The sequence below is a fragment of the Castanea sativa genome, chromosome 10, assembly GCF_040712315.1.
Source record: "Castanea sativa cultivar Marrone di Chiusa Pesio chromosome 10, ASM4071231v1".
Classification (NCBI taxonomy): Eukaryota; Viridiplantae; Streptophyta; class Magnoliopsida; order Fagales; family Fagaceae; genus Castanea; species Castanea sativa.
Genome location: NC_134022.1, coordinates 29,101,688 through 29,111,370, shown reverse-complemented (window position 1 = coordinate 29,111,370; position 9,683 = coordinate 29,101,688). Strand labels below are relative to the sequence as shown.

The 9,683-nt window shown below is 31.6% G+C and overlaps 1 protein-coding gene across 1 annotated transcript; it reads right to left on the bottom strand.

Annotated features, from left to right (window-relative positions):
* Positions 1-6,416: 6,416 nt before the first annotated feature.
* LOC142613082 (uncharacterized) lies at positions 6,417-8,751 on the bottom strand. Its single transcript, XM_075785273.1, has 3 exons — positions 8,427-8,751; positions 8,156-8,285; positions 6,417-7,412 (listed from the first exon to the last, which is right to left on the bottom strand). The coding sequence occupies exons 1-3, from the start codon at positions 8,557-8,559 to the stop codon at positions 6,716-6,718; spliced, it is 960 nt and encodes a 319-aa protein (XP_075641388.1). The 5' UTR covers positions 8,560-8,751; the 3' UTR covers positions 6,417-6,715.
* Positions 8,752-9,683: the final 932 nt, after the last annotated feature.

The following is a 9,683-nucleotide window of genomic DNA, read 5'->3' as shown; positions in this document are numbered from 1 at the left end:
AACAATTAAGTTCTAGGTTGGAATTCTGCCTTTCAAATGGAGAATAGCAAACCTTCTATAGGCAAAATAGGTACTATTTGCATAGTTGGGAGTAGCGGAAATCAACCCTATTGAGGAGCAGTAGGAATCATTACTATTTGCATAATAACAATAATCAGCTTTTACTATTCAATTGTCATTCAAAAGTAGTCGAGAGCAAAAAAGCAACTTGGCATTATTTGCCTAGTGGAGCATTAGGAAAGTTCATTTCACATAGACCAAACTAATATATATATATATATATATATATAGAGAGAGAGAGAGAGAGAGAGAGAGAGAGAGAGAGAGAGAGAGAGAGAGAGAGAGAGAGAGAGAGAGAGAAAAAGCAAACTAATTTTCCTACAAGTGCATTTGTACCACAATTGACTTCCCTAAACACATGGTTAATTGTTGCTTGTGGTATATTTACAATAACTCTCTGCAATTAAAAAGAAGTTTAGACTACACTCTGTTTATTGTTGATTGTTTAATAAATCAACAAGAAATTTAGCATCTAATTCCCATACCACAACATTTAGACCAAGTATGGCCATCGAGTAGTATCTGAGGCTACTAATAATTTAAATGCCAAGCTATCCACCATTATAGGTAATCAAAACTGGTCCTGATTGCTTGCTAGATCTGAAATTCATGTTATTATACTGAGTTAAGCTTCTTGATGTTGTTTTAGATGAGTCTGATTTGGAGATGTGTGTGCCTGGAAAATCTTGATGTTACTCCCTTATGCATCAGCTTGGTATGTAGTCAGACAGAAACAAAGCTGAAAGCTCCGCGGTGACTTGGTGAAAACTAATTTGGAATCCACAAATGGTTTCTAAACATGATATGCCATCATATCAGGCCGGCCCAAGACCTAGGTCTAAAGCCCGCATTACATAAAGCTTTATCGCTTCATAAAAAAGCCCCGTTATAAAATAAATAATAATAATAAAAAAACCCAAAATTTTATAATAAATATTTTTTTTGCACTTTTTTCATGCGAGTGATATTAAAGATACTACAAATTTTACTATAAGCTTACAAATTGATATATCACCAATGATAGAAAAATTAATTTAAACATTTATTAGTTAAGTTGTTGAAATTCATCAATTACAATCTTTACTAAATCAATTTGTAAATATTTTATAGTAAATTTTTTAGTAATTTTAGTAATTTTCTTTTCTTGTCTCTAATAAGGTTTCCAAAATAGAAGACCAATTAAAACCCTAAACTGTTCGAACCATGTTAATCTTTGCGTTTTCTCTTTTTCTCTTGCTTTCGTTTTGTGTCTATACACTATTTTTATTTCTTTTTAGGTTAAAGTGCAAACTACACCCCTAAAGTTTGAGGGTCTTTGAATTTTACACTTTAAAATTTCAGAATTTGAATTTACCCCCAAAAATTATACTTCATTTGCATTAGCAATTCCTCCATCTATACTTTTTGCTAAGTGCCAAATAGCTTGTCATACATATTTAGTTTCTCTGATAAAATGATAACACGTTATTTTTATTTTAATTATTTAAAGTTGTTTAGGTTACCAAAATGATGTGGTATTATTTTATTGGACGAAATAAATATGCATAACAAGCTTATGTGGCAGTTAACAAAAAATATAGATGATGGAACTGTTGATGCAAACAAAATATAACTTCAAAGAGTAAAATCCAAATTCTAAAATTCCAGGATGTAATGAGCTGCAATGAAACAAGTTATTCATAAATAACTCGGACTTAGCCAAATAAAAAAACTCATTCATACTTGTTTGTTTTTAAATAAGACAAACTTGAGTCTTAGTTTTAAACTTGTTTAATAAACAAGTTGAGCCCAAGTAAAAAACAAAATTTGTTCATAAACAAGCTCATAATCTATGAGGCTTGATTCAAAACAAGTCGAGCATAGGCTCATTTATAGGCTTAATATGTGTTTGCCAAATAAAATCATTAATAAACAAGCATATTTTAACGACATGGCCCACATAAGACCGCTACTAGCAATGGTTAATCATAGGTAGGACTAGAAGCATATTAAAATTAGTATGCCATTTTCTTATTTTTGTTTACTTGATTTTTGAAGATTTAAGCATTTGATTATATAATTTTGTTGGATCTCAAACTCAAAAACTTAGTTTGACTAATTAATCAAGCCAAGTTTAAGCTTCAACTTTTTGGCTTTCCCACGAGCTTAAACTCAAACATTATTTAAGGCTCATCTCAAGCTTGAACTTTTGACTTTTATTGACGAGCCAAGCTCAAATATGCATTACTTGACAAATTGAAAGTCTTCCAGACTTTAAGAACGTAATTTGCACTTTTACCTTGACACAATATCAAAGCTATGTTTCAACAACTTAAAAATAAAAAAGAAGACCATCTCTCACGGCCCACATTTTAGCAATAACACTACCCTCAAGTACCCACATACACTTTGCTCCAAAAAAAAAATGGTACCCACACACCCATTGACCTTGATAGTTTATGAATTGAATGCATTTCTTCTTAGAGATTCCGACCGTTAGTGTTCATAAGATTATGTTAACTGTTTTCTTTAGAACTATTTTCTAAAAAAAAAAAAAAAACTGTGTTAAGATAATCAGATTCAAGAAAAATCCTTTTAGCTCAAACTTCCCTTGAAATATAAATATGACAGAAACATCCAGAGTTTCACAAAGGTAAAAATATATTGTGATTAGTGGATGAATGAAATCATGAAATTACGTCTTCTTGTCAATGATTGGGGAAGAGGGTCGCCTCACGCTTCTTAGTCATCGAATTAATGGTCCTCCATTTGGCTAACAAAAGTAAACTGTTAATCATTTTCCATGGTACATAGTAAAACTTGAAATGTTGGAAAATAATTAATCATTTTCCATATGTTATATGATAAAAATTGAAATGTCGGATTAAGATTGGTTAGTATCAGACACGAAATCATGGAAATCATTCACCAATGAAAAAGCTGAGGAAAAGTTGGAAATCAAGATGAGTGGAAGATATCGATATGCACTTATGCAGAATAGTAGTTGGACAGTTGTCACTTGTCACAATTCTAATAGACGAAATTTGCGGGCCCAATCTTTGCTATGTACGTTGTTTACGTATAACTTAAGTTTAAACACTTGCAATTACTTCTTTGATTTCGAGTTAATAGGTTAACATGACATGAGCATGAGATTTATCAAACTAGGATTAGTTTGTTTAAACTTTAAACATGAGAATAGTGAGTTAGTGTTAAATTATTAATTGTCTCAAAAGTTTAAGCTTTTGGAATATGGTAAATTTGATCATTTAACCAATACTTTTAACATCTCTGATATCATATTAAATTACTAATTGTCCAAAATACTTAAACTATTAGAATATAGTAAATTTAATTATTTAACCAATATTTTTAATAGTTAGAGCCGAGATTAGCTAGTATTAGTGCATTTCCATATGGACACCGTTCGACAAATCCAAACATTCAACACTTGAAGATTTTTACATTGTGTTTAAATAAATAAGATGTTAATTGGGAAGTACGAGTACGAATATGGGTACAACACAATGACACAAACAATTTTTAAAATATTATAATATGAAACGATTGGTATGACACAGCTACGACACAAGTACAGTACTCTAAATGAAATATCCAAACTTCCTAGAACATCAGATAAGGGAGGTAAATAAACTCCATGCATTTGTGGCAGCCAAAATTTTACATGGTTATTTGATTTAAGATTGAATTTCAAGCTTGACACAAGCAACACTTGAAGTTCAATTTACATAGTTACACTCTCAAATCTCAATGTAGACATGAAGTGCGTATAAACTACAATTATTATTTGTTTAAACGTTCTATAACAATAAACTGTTCATAAAATTGACTATAAGATAGATTACACTCACTTGTCATGTGATACATCAAGGCAGAGTGGTCAATTTTATCTTAACTATTTACTTTTCTCTTCTTCTTTTTTCCTTTTTTTTTTTTTTTTTTTTTTTTGGATAGAACAAATTTTATAAGATAGGTCTATTTATTGCTTCTTCCGGACCCCACTTCCAAAACTAACGAAAGAGAAAAAAAAAATCATTTCATTTCATTCACACAACAAAAGGGGGGAAAAATCAATCATTCGGGGATAAAATTTAGGAGTGCCCTATATTGGGAAATGTATCCATTATTCCATTTTCAATATATCCTTGTCTCTTTCATTTGTATCTATATGACTATGCCCTTCCATGTTTTAAACCCATTTGCAGAGAACCTCCCAGTCATATACTCATATATGATTTGGCTATTGTACCTATTGAGAAAAGTTATCATGACGTACATATGAAGGGTACAAATGGATAGGCCCAAAAAAAACAACAGGTCGAATAAACAGCTAGCAGATTTTTTTTTTTTGTAATAAAAAAAAAGTGTTTGTGGTTGAAATTTTAAGAGAAAATTTAGGAAACGAAGAACCTAGATGTTTAAAGTTAATTCCCTTTGGTGAGCAGAACATAACCCTGATGTTATATTCATCTGTTTGCATTGATCTGATGTATTATATTGCTTAAAACACAGGGAAAGTTTAGTGCACATAACAGAGACTCTTCCTCTCTTTTCCAAAACACACTTTTTCGAATTACAGAACTAACTGATCAAATTAGATAAATCCCCAAATAATTGAATTGCATTTTGAGTTAGATGATACCAGATATATAGTCATCATTGAAAGATTGATTAAAGCATTACAAACCTGTCTTAGGTAGGAACACGCATTGCAGTCATATTAAGATGTGATTTTAGATTAGTGGCCGACCAATGGTACATTGTTTCATCTTAATCAGCCTTAGCCACTTCAGTGGACTCTCATAAGTACTAAGCATTATTTTCCGTGGCTGTCAAACCTTTTGGGTTCTTGTCTTCTTAGAATTGGGCCCATTTCGAATGTAGCAAGGTTTTTGTTTGACATTTATTTTAAAAAATCACCATGCCCCACTTAATGTTATTACTGTTATCAACTTATCATGGAAAATTTAGGTACATTTTCATAATTAACATTTCCATAATTATTGGGGTATGTTTTATATTTCTCAATTAAATTTAATTATATTGCTGTATTATCTGTGTAATCCAAAACTGTTATCTTCCTTCTTATTGGTCAATATAGTCATATGATTGAATTAAATTAGGAAAGTTAAGATATAATGCATAAGGAATTGTATTTAGCTAGTGGAGTTGAGTTAACTGATCAACTAGTAAAGTCTATCGAATAAAATATTTGAAATTGAAATTCTTCCTAGTTACACCATAAACCATTTAGTATCTTGACCTAATGATGAATTAAGAGCAATCATAATGTATGGATTGGACGTCAAAAAGTTAAAATTCTATCTTATTTATGAAAAAAAAAAAATGAATTGTATCTAAATTTTTTTTATTGTATCTTATGCAACAGTCTTAGAAAGGTAGATAAATGAAGAAGGAAATATTAATTCAAGCAACCAATTAAGGACAAGTCCATGAAATTATCATACAGTTACAGCTAGAGAAGAAATTGTTTTTTCTTTAAGAGTTAGTTCATGATCAATTACAATAATGATGAAGAACAATAATTATGTATAGAGTGGACGCCAAAAAGTTAAAATTCCATCTAATCTATGAAAAAAAAAATTGAATTGTATCTAAAAATTTTCATTATTATCTTATGCAACACAGTCTTATAGAGAGGTAGATAGATGAATGAAATATTAATTCAAGCAACCAATAAAGGACAAGTCCATGAAATTGTCGTACAGGTAACAGCTAGCTAGCGAAGAAATTGTTTTTTTCTTTAAGACTTAGTTCTTGATCAATTACAATGATTTTCAATGATGCTGACACACTGTGCAAGACATCATCATCAGTTTTAGAAACTTTAAATGCCATTAGATTGAATTTGGCCTCCTTCAACAAAATTCTACTTCAAAGTTCAATACAATCAATCTTCAAAATACCTTCTGTGTTTAAAAAAGTCATCATTTCTGGGTGTTACTGATATTGGCAGTCATGATCAATGAGATGGCATTGGCAACCTGCTTGGCCAATTGTAAAGCAAGTTTTCGAAAGCTTCCGACCATATAATTTTCCATGTGGGAACTGTTTGATAGAATTGACAAATTACCGTACAGCAAAAAAAACACCAAAATATTCCTTTGATCCCACACAATATTTGCTATATTTTTCCTTTTTCAGAGTTTGTTGTTTTTATTGTTTGTTTTGTTCCTTTTCTAAAGCATGTATGAAGAAATGAGAGCTAGCTACTAGCTAGGGAGTAATCTAGGTGTTTTATTCAAAAGGTAAATTAAAAAAAAAAAAAAAAAACCAAGACTATCATTCAAATTTCAAGTCCATGACATAGCCAAGAAACAAAGGGAATCTCATCATAGTCATCAAACTTTGCAGCTTGTTGCATTGCCTTTTATTCTTTTCTCTTCCATTTCCAAACACCAAATAAACATTAGTGGCATGCATTCTTATGTTGCATTTTTACTCACAAGTCACAATTCACAATCTCACCCAAAAAAAAAAAAAAAAAAACCCCCAAAAAATTAAAATAAAACAAAACAAACTGTTTCAAAAGCCTGGATCATTTGAAAGCTCTTCCTAGAGAGAGAGACATTAGGGGTACGGTCGAGAAGACAAATATGCAAAGTGGGGTTCAGTGATCACAATTATTGTTATCTCATAGAGATGAAGGAAAAGCAGTCAGTGTATTAGCTCCCACATTTGATGAAGCTGGTGCAATTTCTTCCCCACCGAGTGGTCCTTGATCATCAACATTGTCCCAGAAAAGAAAATTTGAACATTGTTGCTGGGATTCAACCCATTCATTCAACTCTTGCCTCTCCAAGCAATTCAACCCTATCTCTCCCTCATCATCCATGCTACAAGATTGTACTTCAAGGGGTACCATGTTTTCCATGTTCTCTATCAATGGTGGCAAATAATTTGTATCCATACCCGATGTATAAGCCGTTGGATGAGCAAGAATTTGAGCTTGAGCTTGAACATGAATTTGAGCTTGATGATGATGTTGGTTCACATTCCATGTCTCCGTGTTCAAATTCATCGCGTCATGAAAATAATCTGAGCGTAAATTGTTTTCTTGAGCCCCATCAAGTGAACTAGTGTCGAACATAAATAAAGGGCATGGAGAAGAAAATAGGGTTTCGTGAACTTGAGGCTTTGGCGTCAATTCATGATTCACAAAATCTAGTTGGTTCGCATTGTACACCATTTGGGAATGCTCCGTAGTACTTGTTGTGGTAGTGGTTGGAGATGTTGAAGGCTTTCGTATCTTTTTTTTGATCCATGAATTCCAATAGTTCTTTATCTCATTGTCTGTTCTACCAGGCAAATGACTTGCTATATGAGCCCATCTACAAGTCCATGGTGCAATACAGCTATGTTAGAAAACAAAACTACGAATAAAAAAAAATGTAATATATACAATAATTAAGGGAGATACAAAACAACTAGTGCACGCAACATTAACCTTAATGAGTGTTTCTGGAAGTCATTTATTCAGATATAGATGTTTTGAATATTTAAATATTCAATTATTAATATTAAAACCTTTAGAGAAAGATGGAAGGAAACTATTGAATGAAGAAAAGGTCCAAGTGTGTGAGCATATACAGTGCAAAGACACGGAATTTTGGACTGAAAACTTCAGTTTCAACCACTGAAATTGGCTTCTTAACGACTCGCAATTTGTAGGTGATAGGTGATAGCTACTTTGGGAACTACTAGTTTAAACAGCGAGATTGCTTATGGCTGCTATTTAAGGCGCATATTCAAAGACTTTTTGTTCAAGTTTATTTAAAATATTAAGTTGAAGGACCATTTTTCAGTCAAGTTGTATTCATTCCAAAATCCAAACACTTCCGGCCATTTTAAAAAAATCCAAGCCCACGAGTAACACACACACATTTCTGTTTCACGCACTCGCAGCATGTTTCACAAAAAAAGACACCAGGCAGAGGTGTAGTTTCAGTGCAACAAGCACTATACAAGAAAAGTATTAAAATTAATGAAAACAAAATTATTTAATTTTTTTTAGGAGGAAAAAAAATTGAAATGTATATGATATATAGATTATAGGGCGAGTTTAAAAATGAACCTGTTTCCTACAACTCCATGAAGGCTTATGATTAATTTCTCTTCCTCTGGAGTAAACCTTCCTCTTCTGATATCAGGCCTCAAATAATTTATCCATCTCAAACGACAGCTTTTTCCACACCTTTGAAGCCCTGATTAAAATGTTAATATATATCATCAGGACAGCAACTATATATATTAATTGGTGCATGTCTTTGTGAGATTGTTGTGTGTGTTTATGTGAGCGAGAGATATAGCTAGAGAGAAATGGAAAGAGAGAAAAGAAAAATGACCAGCTTTTTCTGGGACTTCACTCCAACAGCCATAGCCATGAGTGTTAATGTATCTGATGAGTTTTTCATCTTCTTCTGGAGACCAAAGACCACGCTTAACCTTTTGTTGATTACAGCAAGAATGGTGACCCATATTCCTCAAACACACACACACACACAATCTCTAGCAAAAAATATATATATAAATGCTACTATATATAATTTATGAGCTCAAAAAAAAAAAAAAAAAAAAAAACTTCTTTTGGTTTTGGCTTGGTTTGGTTTGGTTTTGTTTTTGCTGGAGTGTTTTGTTTGGGGGAAAATGGGTGGCTATGTTATGTGTGCTAAGAGTTTGGCCTCTCTCTCTTCCTCTTTTAAGAGTATGAAGAAGTACAACTCAGCCGACATTTACAACCGGTTGGGGTCCCCATATTGATGGGACCCACATTTCCATCTAACCCTAAAACGACATTCCATCAACTTTATTCCAACGTCACCGTTTTCTACGTACATTTGTAGTATTACGTAACCAACTTGCACGTAGCTCAAAACAACTGTGCTGGTGGTTTCAGTTTCACACTCTTTGTCTCTGTTTCTGCAACCAATTAACAATTAATTAATGTCTAAATCCCCAGTGAACTTGTGACACGTTATACTATACAGAAAATGATTTGGAGAAATCGACCGCTTTTCCCATTTTTTTCTCTTAAATTATTATAACTCCCTCTTTGTTCTTCTCCGAAAAAAAAAAAAAAACTCCATCTTTGTTTTTCTTTTTTTGGGTGCAGTTGAAGTTCAACTGTTTTTTTGAAAGAAAAAAAAAATCTCAACTTTTTAAATAAAGGAACACGAACATATCATTTAATATATATTAGCTGTTAAATAAAAAATATTCAAGTTTCTAAATATACTATTTCTAATTTAAACTTAAATAAATTAATTTAAAATTTATTGAATTTTCAAATAAAATAAAAAATTTATTTAAAATTATGATATGTTCGTTAATTTTCCATAAAGAACAATATCTTTTAAGCCAAATAAATTGAATGAAAAAAAAAAGTCCAATAAAAAGAGATGGAATTAGTTTCGCATTAGCTTTATTCATGTACATATTAATTTATAATTTATTTGTTCAAACATGTTTTTAGAGCCTTATTTTTCTTAAATACAACCATATTTTAATTAACTTTTAATCAGAAAAATATCAAACAAGTTGATGCCAAATGAACATTTAATGAGTTTTTTTTTATTAAATGGGTAATTTGATAACATCTCAAT